Source organism: Pelodiscus sinensis, unplaced genomic scaffold (assembly GCF_049634645.1).
Source record: "Pelodiscus sinensis isolate JC-2024 unplaced genomic scaffold, ASM4963464v1 ctg39, whole genome shotgun sequence".
Taxonomy (NCBI): Eukaryota; Metazoa; Chordata; order Testudines; family Trionychidae; genus Pelodiscus; species Pelodiscus sinensis.
The window spans coordinates 1,024,848-1,038,207 of NW_027466048.1; the positions used below are offsets into that span (position 1 = coordinate 1,024,848).

The 13,360-nt window shown below is 59.4% G+C and overlaps 1 protein-coding gene across 2 annotated transcripts in view; it reads right to left on the bottom strand.

The window, feature by feature from the left end:
• Positions 1–13,360, bottom strand: part of LOC112545886 (alpha-2-macroglobulin-like protein 1) — an 87,249-nt gene extending 73,889 nt beyond the window's left edge. For both annotated transcript variants that reach the window (XM_075918658.1, XM_075918657.1), the window contains exons 1-8: positions 12,854–13,360; positions 12,126–12,315; positions 10,962–11,124; positions 10,416–10,468; positions 9,829–9,849; positions 8,898–9,051; positions 7,234–7,318; positions 6,893–7,013 (exon numbers count right to left, since the gene is read on the bottom strand). In XM_075918658.1, coding sequence (XP_075774773.1) covers positions 6,893–7,013; positions 7,234–7,318; positions 8,898–9,051; positions 9,829–9,849; positions 10,416–10,468; positions 10,962–11,124; positions 12,126–12,315; positions 12,854–13,215 — 1,149 coding nt within the window. In that variant the 5' untranslated portion in view covers positions 13,216–13,360. The remainder of the gene's footprint in view (positions 1–6,892; positions 7,014–7,233; positions 7,319–8,897; positions 9,052–9,828; positions 9,850–10,415; positions 10,469–10,961; positions 11,125–12,125; positions 12,316–12,853) is intronic.

Consider the following 13,360-nt stretch of genomic DNA (forward strand, 5'->3'; position numbering starts at 1 on the left):
GGATGCATGGGGAGCTCAGGCAGACCCTCGACCAAAGGTTCAAATCTGCTGCTTTGCAGCCTGGGAGCCTGAGGAGTGGAATTGGGGTGGGCGTGTCTTCTGAGGCTGTTGTCTAGGTCCATTGTAGTCATATGACCCTTGCTGTGTTGGTTGTAATAATTGTCCTTGTTCCTGTTCTAAGGGGTATAGAGCTCCTGTCGATACAGTGGTGCACACATGCCCAGCGCTAGGGAGTCCTTGCTGCTATGGAGGACATCGACCATCTTGGCTGCGAAGAGCTTCTGTTTATCCATCTTAGACTGCAACTCCCTGGGCGCTCCCACTGCTTGAAGCCACGAAGCCCTGGGCCTCATGACCACTGGAGCTGTCGGCTTCGCCGCCGTGTCAGCCACATCAAGTGAGAATTGTAAAGCAGTACGGACAATGGTATGTCCCTCGTGGATGACCAATCTGAGTATGGGCCTTCTGGAGTCTGAGAAATGTTCCATTCATTCAGCTAGTTTGTAACACTTCTCAAAGTCATGGTTCACTAGACGTGCCGAATAGTTTGTGATTCCAAGCTGCAATGTGGCAGAGGAATGTAGCCCCTGCCAAACAATCTAGCTTCCTGTGCTCTCTGTCACTGAGAACGGATTTGAATTGTGTAGCCTTAGAGCAGGGGTAGGCAATAATTTATGACAGGGGTCATTCCAATATTTTGGAAAGCGGTTGAGGGCCGCACTCTTCCATGACATTAATGGAGGAGGTGTAGAGTCTGGGATGGAGGTTGGGTGCAGAGGGGAGCTTTAGGTAGGAGATTGGGGTGCAGAAGGGAGACTGGAGTCTGGGAAGGAGTTTGGGTAAAGCAAGTGGTTGTGACCTAGAGCAGGGGACTTGAGTGCAGGGGTTTGGGACGTGACTCAGAGTAGAAGGGGATTGTGATTTGGAGCAGGAGATTGGGGCAGCTGATCTGGGAGGGGGTATGGGTGCAAGAAGGGGACAGAGGGTTTGGATATGTTGAGTGAGGGGCAAAGGATTGGGGCAGGGAGGGGCTGGGGTGTCAGAGGGTACGTCTACACTACAGCGCTAGTTCGAACTAACTTAGTTCGAATTAGTTAATTCGAACTAAGCTAGTTCGAACTAACGCATCTAGAACTAAAAACTAGTTCGAACTAGCGTTTTGCTAGTTCGAACTAGTAAGTCCACATTGAGTGGACTCTGAACAGGGCTTAATGATGGCTGGAAGCAGTGCCGGCAGGGCATAAAAGGAGGACTTAGAGCATGGAGATACTGTCTCAGGCTAGCCGAGGGCTGCGCTTAAAGGGTCCCGACCCCCACCCCGGACACACAGTTCTAAGGGGTGCCCCGCTTGCAAAGAAGTTCTGGCTTGGAGTGCCCTGAGTGCCCACACTGGGCACATCACACCACTCGGCCATCAGCCCGGCTGCACTTGCCGCAGGCTGCCATCTGGGGAGAGGGAGTAATTGGGGGGCTGCAGGAGAGCTTCCACCCCCAGAAGCCCGCAGAGCCAGCCCAGTCCTCCCCATCGGGGGCTCGTACCCCATTCCTCCCTCACCTCCTTCCACTTGCCCTTCCCTAGCCCCCCTTCTTATTGATGTACAAAATAAAGATAACGTTTCTTCCAACATTGACTCTGTCTTTATTGAAAAAAACTGGGGGAGACTGGGAAAAGGAGGTGGGAGAGGGGAAGAGAAAGGCTGGGAGAGGGGAGGGCAATTAACATGATCAGGGGTTGGGAACAGGTCCCAGATGAAGAGAGGCTACAGAGACTGGGACTGTTCAGCTTAGAAAAGAGGAGACGGAGGGGGGACAGGATAGAGGTCTCTAAAAGCAGGGGTTGGGTGGAGAGGGTGCATTCAGAAAAGTTCTTCATGAGTTCCCATAAAGAAGGACTAGAGGACACCAAAGGAAAGGAATGGGTAGCAGGCTTCAAAGTAGTAACAGAAAGTTGTTGTTGTTGACAAAGCAAATAGTTAACCTGTGGAACTCCTTGCTGCAGGAGGCTGTGAAGGCTACAACTAGAACAGAGTTTAAAGGGAAGTGAGATCAAGTGATGGAGGTTGGGTCCATGGAGTCCTATTAGCCAGAGGGTAGGAGTGGTATCCCTGCCCAAAGTTTGTGGAAGGCTGGAGAGGGATGGCACGAGACAAATGGCTTGGTCATTGTCTTCGGTCCATCCCCTCCAGGGTCCCTAGGGTTGGCCGCTGTTGGCAGACAGGCTACTGGGCTAGATGGACCTTTGGTCTGACCCAGGACGGCCATTGTAAGCTCAGGGCTCAGTGTCGGGGGTCTCAGTGGACCCCCTTGATTTTCATGCACACCTGGTCCTGGGTGGCCAGGCTGGCAGCTCTCCTGCCCTAGACGGCCACTTTCCTGTGCCTAGTGCGGAGATCGTGGACGAGGTCCACGATGTCCGCACTAGCCCAGGAAGGTGCCCGCCTCTTGCAGTCCAGGGGAAGCTCCCGGGAGCCGCCAGCCTGGTCCCGGCAAGAGGGGGTGGGCTGGGGGGCATCGGGTGGGTGGCTCTGTGCCGTGCCAGGTGCAGGGTCTGCTAGCTGGGTGCTGGCAGGCTTGCACCTGGCACGGGCACCGTAGCCAGCCCGTGCCCCTTTAAGGGATCCGGGGCCGGGAGGGGGGCATAGAGTTTCCCTGGTGTTGGCCAGAGTGGCCACCAGGGAAACCTGGGGAGGGCTAGCCTCCCACTAGTTCGAACTAAAGGGCTACACAGCCCTTAGTTCGAACTAGCTAGTTCGAACTAGGCGTTAGTCCTCGTAAAATGAGGTTTACCTAGTTCGAACTAAGCGCTCCGCTAGTTCGATTCAAATTCGAACTAGCGGAGCGCTAGTGTAGCGCATAGGAAAGTTAGTTCGAACTAACGTCCGTTAGTTCGAACTAACTTTCTAGTGTAGACATACCCAGAGGCAGGCTGTGGCCAGGAGACTTATCAGCCAGCAGCCAAACCAGCCTGCCTGCCTGCAGAGCTAAGGTTTTCAGAGCTTAAAATGTTTCCCAGCCAGCCTGCCTGCTGGCCTGGCCGTGTGCTTCAGTGAATAACTGAGCCAGAAGAGGGGGCGTGGTTCTTCTTGACTGCCTGGTATTCAAACATGCTCCCATTGGGGGCAGGAGTGACTCCTGAAGCTTCCTCGCTCCACTCCAGTTTTGAAACAGAAATAGGGCCCAGCAGCCGCGTTACTGAATGACACCCTAGAGTGATGATTAACCACATCCATTACTGAAGAGTTGGGTTGCAGATGAGAAGAAAGGAAGACTAAGTCCTTAGGCAGCACAAAATACTCCTGCCAACTCCTTTGCATGTGGGTTGGGTGGAAACTGGGGTTCGCCATATCTCGACCAATACCCCCATAATGGGCAGAGTGATCAATGGCCTCATCGATGGGCAACGCGATCTGTCCCTGAGAAGCAGGGCTGATATTTCTCAGGAGGCCGAGTTGTTCTTCCTCCAGCTCCTGGTGCTGCAGGCTCGAGGCTCCCCTTTGAAAAACTTCTTGTAAACTGTTTCAAGTCATCGGTGGGATACGTATCCTCTGGGATCACAGCTTCATCAGGGGATGAGGAAGAATTATCTGTAGGAGAATCCCCAGGAGCACGTGTCTCAGTTTGTTCATCCTGGATTTGGCCCTCCTCTTCTTCCGAATCCACTGTGGTTGGGAGGGTGAGAGGGTGAGGCTGGTGTGATAGATGGAACTGAAGAATTAAATCTACAAGAACCACAGTGTTCCCATGGTGGCCAGTGGAGTGGACAGTGAGGTGGAGGAAGTGGCCACTCTGATTACCACGACGGGTGGCCAGGTCTGTTGCGATCAGAATAACAGTTGTAGTGCGGGAAGAGTGTCGGGAGATGTAGTGCAGGAGGAGCGTTGTAAGGAAAAGACACTTCTCCGAGCTTCCTGTCCGAGAGAGGTACGCACAGAGAACACTGGAGATCTCACAGAGCCCCAAGAAGCGCAGGATGAAAACGGTACCGGGAAGAGTTCCCTAGATAGAGGGAGGGAAGAATAGCGTCTGTCATGTCTCCCGGTGCCAAGGATTCCCAGTCAGGTCTCAGCAGAGCTGCACGTTTGTCATTCAGGTGGTCTTTTATCGGTGCCGATGTCACAGAACGTAGCTCCAATGATTTTTGGGGCAGCTATTTGGGTGCCGGTGCCATCACCTCTGCCAGTGCCGAGTCTTGTGATCTCGCGAGCACCGGTGTCACAGTCTGTGAGCGGGACCTTTCCAATGCCGAGGAGACTGGGTCAGCACCAAAGCAGTGCAGGAGGTTGCAGAAGCAGCACTGCTAGATGGTCTCAGCGCCACAGTATCAGAGGTGCCCAGTGTATCTCCCTTGCTCACTGTCATGACCATGAGGGTTAGCCAGCAGCCTGGGGACTAAGGGGTTAACTATGTCACTTACCTAAGCCAGGTAGAGTCAGCCAATAGGAATGTAGGTAGGAACTTCAAACTGGGACAAAGGAATTTGGGGGTTTTCCCTCCTTTGTCTCGGAGCAGTTTCTCTCAAAGACTGTAAGTAGGGTAAAGTTTAGATAAATCCATTAGGTTTTATTGTTTTATGGTTTGGGAATGGGAATCTGATGTCTGTGCATTTAAAAATGGGTTTTCCTCTACATTGTAACTAAGTTTTGGCCCATGGTGGAATCCCTCTGTCACACACCGACCCGTCTGGCCCGTGTGGGGGCCCTCCCCCGTGGGAGGGGGGGAACCCTTAGCCGCCGGTCGCAACTGCACTGTCAGTCTTTATAGGGGTTCTCTGAGGCGGAGGGGGACCTGGGCCCTCCCCCTCTCCAGGTCCCAGCCCAGGACCTTAAGGGTAGGCATCCTCAATGCGCTGCCCGACCGGGGGGGCCATGGCCACAACTCGCCGGTCCCCGGGTCTCCCTGACCTTGTCCTGGGCTACTTCCTCCGTCTCGGCTATTCCTTGTCCATCCTCGCCTTGTCAGGGGAGGGGAGGGGATTCACCTCTTCACGCTGCGTTGATCCGCCGTTGGTGCCTCCGGCGCCCTGTCGGTGTTGGTCCGGGTCTCTGCTGGCCCGGTCCACCTCGGCCGTGCCTTCCTCCACCTCCCTGCTCCCGGTCGGGAGTCATCTTTTGAAGCCGGCGCCCCTTTCCAGGGATGCCAGCGCCAGCGCGCTGAGTCCTCCGCTCCCCCGCCCCCGGGCGCTTGTTCGGGGGCCGACAGCGCCTGCGCGGTCAGTCGCCTCCGAACAGGCTCGGCAGAGCCACCCCGTCTCCCCGGCAGCTACGTCACCCGGCGCTTGAGTGTGGGGCGCAGGGCTAGCGTCCGCGGCCCCTGCCGCCCCGTCATACCCTCCATGAGTATATTAATTTGTGACGTTTCCATCTAGTCATTATGCTTGCAACAGGAATATTGTGGTGATAATTACAGTTCTTTCTCTTTTCTTTTTATTAACCTGGTACTGGTTAATTTTTGTGTCCTGGTTTTACTTTTGGGGCTGAGATTTCCAAGTGGTCTCTCCCTGGTTTCCTTATCATTATTTGATGGTGGCAGTGGATTTTTTTATCCCCAAAATCTAGGGGGGAAGCTTTATACCAAAGCCTGGAAAGATAAGGTTTTGGGGTACTTGCAGCCCCCCACTTCTGCACTTATCATGCCAGAGAGGGGAAGAAGCCTTGACACTCACTCTGGGTGGGGGGGGGGAGAGATCTTGCAGGAGAGGCTCTCTTTGAGTGATTTCTCGGCAAGGAGGAGACAGCCCTCTTTTCAACAGCCTGCACAGGAGGTCTAGATGGCTGTGATTTGCAAGTGGGCTGCATAGCCTTTTCAAAGAGGATCACGCAGAGCCAAAGCTCCCTGTCATTCCGGACCCTAGTCCTGAGGCTGCAGCAGTGTTCACATTTTTGAGGGACATGAGCTTCCCCAAGACAATGAATACATGCTGAGTGGCCATCCAAAACAGGGTTGCAGTCCTGACATGTGTTGTATTTTTTGATCCCCGTTGAGCTTGATGGTGGGCCCAGTGGTTAATTTTCTGGATTGGCCCCCTCGGCTTCTTCTCAGACTTTTTTCTTTAAATGGGGGAAAGAAAAGTGGCGGATAAGGGCTGAGATTAGTCAAGCGAGTTGGCGTTCAGTTGGGAGTTGCCCCACAGCTCCCTTAGCAACAGAAAAACTCTTTTTTTTTAAATAGGTAACCAGAACAAGAATAAAGAACAAATAAGCAATTAACTAAGAAAACTGCAAACTAAGCTAACGACCTACGTGAGGAGGATGAGCGCCTGAGGTGAAAGACGAGACCGAGGGCAGTAAGTGAGGGACTGGAGAGGGAGTGTCGGGCTGTGTGTAAAGTGCCAGTGCACAAATGGCATGAGGTGCCAACAACTGCTAGAAAAGCTCTGACCTGTGGCTCCGGGACGACCCAACACCCACAGTGGAGCATCCACGGGGACATCACCTGAAGAAGAACTCGAGGCTTTGTGTGTCTGCTGGTGGGGCACATCTCTACATGGTGCTGCACAAGCAACAGTGATTCCACCCACGAAGGGGAAAATAGACAGGGACACTGGCCACATAGCTGGGACTGATCCTGCCTTGGGCAGGGGAGCTGGGCTTGATGCCCTCCTGAGGTCTCTTCCAGCTCTATGATTCTGTGACAGCCCCCTACCCAAAGTGGGGAGCCCCAAGGGATCCGGGGCCTGATTCACCTGCACTTACACCAGGGTCTCCCTATTGTCAACCCTGGGCCCCTCCCATTTTACCCCCGGGGCAGATGAGAGCAGGATCAGGCCCCAGGCTGCAAAGGGAGGATGAAGGATCCCAGAGAAATGTTCATGAGACTCACAAGTAACAGTTCCTCCCCCCCCCCGCCCCGGCAGCCAGCAGCGCGGCACATTCTGCCTCCCAGTCGCACTCACCAGGCCCGCGAGATCTACACACACGCCTGGGAACGTATCATAAAAATAATCGAACCGCTGATTTCTGAGCCGACACAGGGTGGCCTGGACCCTCCCCAGCACGGGCTTCCCGTCGGTGTATCTGTGCAGCAGAGGGAAGAGAAAGGGGAAGTGGGAGAGGGTCCCTTGCTGGGGTGGGTGGGGGTTTGGGTGGCAGGGTGACCCCCCCAGCACAGAGACAAAGGCGGGGGGGGGGGACAGGGACATGTCACAACCTGGTCAAAGAGCCGCAGGGGAAGGGAGTCAGTTCCAGGGGAGTCACTCCCCCTTTACTGGCCCGGCAGGGCTGGGTTCGCACTCACCGGCCACACACCCGCAGGTGGAGCGTCTTGTCCAGCACCGTCACCACGGGGGGCAGCTGGAGGGTCACTTCGAACTTGGGCGGCTCTGGAGGGCAGAGAGGGAGGGGGTGGAAAGGACCCACAGCCCCAGCTCGGGGGGTTCCTCACAAGATGTGAGCTCCATGCTGGGATGGGGGGAGCTGTCAGAAATGGCACCCTGAGAGCCACTGCTAATGGCCCTGTTTGCCCCAGCCCCCTCCCTCTGGCTGCTCCCACGGCCCCCAGCACCGGCAGGACTGGGAGAAGGAAGAGCAGGACGAAGTGACCCCGCTCAGCTCTGCCTTGAAGGGGGCGAGATGTGAGGAAGGGGGGATGTTATTCACCTTGTTCTCTTGCCTGTGAGTTCTGCTGTCCTATAGTAACCCCATGGGTGTGCCTCAGTTTCCCTGAGTACTACTCCTTGCCTAGATGGTGATGGGAATTTTGGGTGTGACTGCCACAGAGAGGCTGCCCATCTGCCTGCATGTAAACAATGGCCAATGCCTTCGTCACCTGACCCAGGAGGGGATGTGACCAGGTGACACCTTTTGCCCAGGAAGCAGGACAAAGGGCAGAGATATTCCTGGGGGAGGGGCTGGGACCAGGCAGCTGGGGGTCTGAGAGGACTCTGGGCACAGAGGGGAGGGCCAGGTTCTGGGCTCCCCTTTCCCAAGAAGGCATTTACTGCATGTTCCCGGTTACTGTGCTGACAAGTCTGTTCTACGCCGCTGGGGGACAGTTGGGGTCAGTGACACTGGGGGGCCTGGAGCAGGGTGTCTGGGGAGCGGGGGGGCTGGGGACTCAGGGGCAAGGTCTCTAGTGGGGATGCTACAGTGTGTAATTAAGTAACTACAGTTTCAGCGGGAGGCTCCCCAGGAGCCAGTGAGCGTGGGGACCCCCGTGTGACCGTAAACGTTAATGGGCCCAGGCTCCTTGGTTCCCCGTTTACACAGTTACACTTTTACATCCCCAATGACCCCAGGAGCAGGGGCCACGTGGGGGTCTCATTGGCCGGGCGTCTGAGCGCTGAGGTGTTGGGGCTGCAGGCCGATGGGGACTGGTTGGGACCCACAGGGATCAGGCTCAGCAGCAGCATCTGAGGCCTCTGGCAGGGCTTATGGCCAACTGGGGCAAGACTATATGGAAGGGGTCCATGAACTAGGAAGGGAACAGGCCCAGAAGAGTTGATCTGCTTCTCTGACCGTCCGAAGCTCAGGAACGCCCCCTGGCAGGCCGAACCCGGGGGTGGGTCAGTACCCCAACAGCCATGTGCCCCATGCTCTGCATTCTGCTGCGTGCATTTGCGCTTCACACTTGCACCAAAAGCAACCGTGTCCACAGGCCCGAGACTTCCCCAGGGGTCCACAAATGAAATGAAGTTGAAACCAGCTGCAGAGTGGAACAGGGAGCCTCAATTCCCCTCCTCCAGGCCCCAGAGCAGAGTGGGGCAGGGACGCGAGGGGCAAGAACCCTGAATTCCTCTCCCCAGAATCCCAACACCCCAGAACAGAGGTGCAGGGTCTCATGGTGCTGGCTGGGCCAGTCCCACGGCTCTGAGCTCCCAGGGACCCCCAGACACATCACCCCCAGGAGACTCATGAATCCTCCTCCCCACCCTCAGTCGCTGCCCCGGCCCCGCTGCGCACCGTACTCCTCCACGCTGAACCAACGCCTGGTCCCCTGCACCTCGATGGCGTACGGCCCCAGGGCCGGCTCGGCAGCCAGCGGGAGGGACAGATCCACGATGCCCTGCTGCGGAGTCACATCTCGCCACTGGGCGATGCGGTTCCCGTGGGGATCCTGGCACACGGACACGCCCTGCTCAGCCGCTGCCCGCACACGGCTCCACCCGGCAGCCCCCGAGTGCCTGGCGCTGCTGGTGGGGCTGGATCGACGGCTGGGGCCACAGATCTTCTCCTTAGCCTGGAGCAGGCACCGCCGGGTAGTCCTGGGCAAGTTCCCACCACCCACGGTACCTCCCACCAACACCCTGCAACCCTGACCCAAGGGCACCGGCTCGGGAACAGGCTCCCGTGGGCTTCCCATCTCCAGCCTGGACAAAGCCCAGGGAACAGCCCTAGGGACCGTCTCCATCTCAGCTCTAGGCCTCTGTGGTAACGTTCCCTGTCCCCCTCCCCCAAGCAGCCTCCCCAAACCTCCACCCCCCTGCTCTGCAGCTCCCAGAGACACCCCCCCTTCCCAAGGGAGCCCCCACTTAGTTCCCCACTGGCCTGACCCAGCGTGTGGGGGCTGCGAACATTCGGGATGAGTGATTCAGGCAGGGATCCCAGCCAGGGCCCCACCCCCCAGCCCCTGGACAGCCCCAGACGATGCAAACACGGGTGGGGAGGACGTAACCCGACGGCACAAATGTCCCTCCCCACCCCCACGTGGCCTGGCTCAGAAACACCCTCTGCTCTGGGACCCTGTGCACCCCACGGGCAGGGGGGCCTAGGCTGGTTGCTGGACCCTGTGGTCAGAGCCCAGACCCCTCTGGGATCCCCACGACTGACCCCCCCACCCCCACTGCCCTCGGCTGAGCCAGACGGGAGGAGAAGGCTGGGGGGACAGACTGACCTGCAGGGTCACCAGGGGCAGCTGCAAAGCAAACAGACAGGAGATGCCGGTTAGAGGGACAGGACCCCCCCCCCCCACGGCTCTGCCTGGGACTGCCCAGGGTCCGAGTGTCTCTGATACCCCCTCCCACCCCCACTCTCACCAGCCCTCATACCTCCTCCCACCCCCCTTTAACCGGCCTGTTTGCCCTGCCTTCCCCCCCCACGCTCTGCTCTGCCCCGCCCCCGCTCTCACATGCCTGGTGGAATGTGTTACCCTGCCCTTCACCCCCTTCACCCCGCCCCACCCCACCCTCACAGGCCACATGTAACGAGTTACCCTGTTACCCTGCCCTCCCCCCTCCCCCCGCCTGCCCCGCCCCCGCTCTCACCCCACCCCCGCCCCCACCGGCCTGCCCCACCCCCGCTCTCACCCTGCCCCCGCTCTCACCCCACCCTCACCCCCACCCCCACCGGCCTGCCCCAGCCCCGCTCTCACACTACCCCTGCTCTCACCCCACCCCCGCCCCCACCGGTCTGCCCCACCCCCGCTCTCACCCCACCCCCGCTCTCACCCCACCCCCGCTCTCACCCCACCCCCGCTCTCACCGGCCTGGCGCTGGGAACAAAGTCTTTGTCCAAAGTGACGATTCGAAACTTCACTGCAAAGGGGCAGAGGCAGAGGGGAGTCAGCCCCGGCCTGGTTCTCTGGGTGATTCCCGGGGGACGGTGCCAGCCGGACGCCCAGGCACTGACGGCCTCTGTGACCCCTCGCAACGGGCACAGCCCGGGCAGGGCGGCGCGAGCTTCCCCACGCTGCCTCTGCCCACGGGCCGTGGCCCTGCCCTGGGCGGCTGCCGGGAGCTGAGCCTCCAGGGCCCGGCCAGACCCCGGCCTCCCTGCGGAGGCTGCCAGAGGAGGCCGATCGGGGCCCCTGCAGCCAGCACCAAGGATGGGCTGAGACCCCCCTTGGTTCCATGCAGGCCCCCAAACGGGCTCAGGCTTTGGGCCTCTCACCCCCTGGGCCGGGTGCAGACAGGGGCCTACAAGTGAGAGTCCCGTATCCCCGGAGCCCCCCTCCCCTCCCCACAGCCCAGGGTCCCTCCCAAGGGCCTGGGGCCCCACCAAACCCCTCCTGCAGCCCCTGCCCCTCACCTGTCTGTCCCGGCTTGTAGACGGCCTTGTCCGTCTGCACAAAGGTCCCCGGCTCCAGCACCCGCAGCAGCACTGTCGTCCGCTCCGAGAACTGCAGGGTGTCCCCCTGCACCGAGAGGTGCAGCTCTGCGGCTTCCTGCTGCCCCCGAGACGGGGCTGGAACCTGCACAGGGGAACCCCAGCAAGGCCACAGTGGCCAGTGACGGGCCGGTCGGGGCGCAGACCCACTACTGCGCGGGGTGGGGGGTGTCACTGACACGTATGGAGAGTGAGAGGTCCCTGCACCCCCATCCACAGCCAGATGCGACTCTGTCAGTGCGTAGAACATCCAAAATACCCATCCCCCATCTAGTCATTGGTGCAGTGCCCAGGGAAACTGAGGCACAGACCCAGGGTTACTATAACAACTCAAGACTCACAGGCAATCTAACAAGGTGATTGAAACCTTGTCACAGGGGGGCATTGGCAGCGTGTGTTGAATATGGGACGCCTGGTGAAACTACTCGTATTCAGGGGAGTTCAACAGCAATCAGCTGACTGGGCCCCAGTTAACACACACACAGCGGAGCTGGATTCTCAGCTTTGACGCTCGAGGGGTCCCACGGGGAGAGGACACAGCAGGGGGAGCGACAGGCTGAGCTTTGCACTCCCACTGCCATCATCGGCCACTGGACCCCACCATCCCTGGGGGTAGTTGGCAGCAAACAGGGATCTGGCCAGCAGCAGGACCAGCCGGTGCTGGTGGGAGCAGGGAAGAGAAAGAAAATGTGGACAAATTTGCCTTCCATTAAGAAAAATCAGGCACCTGCAGGAGGGCTGAAATACGGGCCAGTCCCTTTAAAAACAGGACGTCTGGTCACCCGAGGCAGGGCTGTTCGCGAGTCCCTGCTCCAGCCCTCACCAAACTGTGGGACCCTCCCGCCCAGCCAGGGGCCTCCCAGCAGGCGGGCGCTCGGTGGAGCTGAAAGCCAAGGCTCCGTCTGCGCCCCCATCCCTGCCCCCTCCGGCTTGTCGCTGCTGAAGGACGCTCTGTGGCTACAGCTGCCCATGGCCAGGGCCGGGATCAGTCTGTGCCTGAGGCCTGAGGCCGGGCTGGGGCTGCAGGCCCAGGGCTGACGGGCTCGGTGCCCATGGCCAGGGCCGGGCTGGGTGGGGGGGGCTCACCTGGAAGCTCAGGTTCTCGCGCAGACGGGGCTCCTGGACCTCTCTCTCCAGCAGGGTGACATTGCTGAGCCCCTCCCCCCTCTCCAGCCGGACGCTCACCCGGACGGTCTCGTTGAGGTCGCTGAGATGAACTGACACCGTCCCCGTGTGCGGGTGGTAGAGCTGGGCTGGGCTCACCACCACATAGTGCCTGGGGAGGGGGCAGCACCGTGGGAGGGGGCAGGGGAGGCACAGCCCAGGGGGTTCCTTCTGATGGGGGCAGGGCTGGCTCTGTGCTGCTGGAGGCTGATTTGTCTCTCTACCCACAGGGCAGGGCAAGGCCCTTTCACTCCTGTCCCCCACCCCCCCCATCCTACCCCCACAGACCTGGAGGCCCCCCAGGGCACAGAGAGGAGCTGAGTCCCCGTCCATCCCTGGCCTCTCAGCTGCCCCTGTGCTGGGGCTGAACAGACCCATTACTGGATCTGTGGCTGAGGGAGCCGGTGGCCCCAGGGGATTACCAGCCCATGGTACAGAGGGGCTGAGGCACAGAGAGGGGGTGTCTGCCTCTGGAGGTAGGACAAGGGGGGGCCAGGAGGGTCCCAGCATCGGGGACTGAGCTCCCGGGGAGAATGGATCTGTCCCCTTACTTTCCCGTCAAGCAGCCTCCTCACCAGTGCCCTGGGCTGATTCCAACCCCCCACACTGCCCACCACACAGACAGACAGACAGACACGGACAGGGCTTACGGCTCTGCAGACGTCCCAGCTGTGAGGTGCAGGAGGAGCAGCAGGCCGGCCGGGGTTACCGGGGCCCCCATTCCTGGGTGCAGGCAGACGTGCTGGGACAAGGGACACACACACGTCACGCCCCTCTGAGTCCTTCTTCCTCCCTCCCACGCTCTGAGCCGGGGACCAGCCTGCTGGGCCCTGATATAGACTCTGGGGCCGGAGCTTCGCCTGTGGGCCGGGCACAGAAGGGTCGGGTCAGGTCTCTGGCGGGGGCTGGCACACGCACCTAGGACAATATTTACCCACCACCCCCAGCTGCTGGATCCGAGTCTGACGGTTCCGGCTGGCAAAGGCCCAGGCGGCCAGGGGGCCCCTCGCATTGGTTACAGGCCTGGGGGCGGGACCCCTGGGGTCAGTGGCCGGGCAGTAGCCGGGATGCTGGGACAGACCAGGCAGGAGTGGGGGGAGGAGCTTGCTGAGAAATGAGTTTGTTAAAATGGGCCCTAGCAGTGACCCACAACAGCC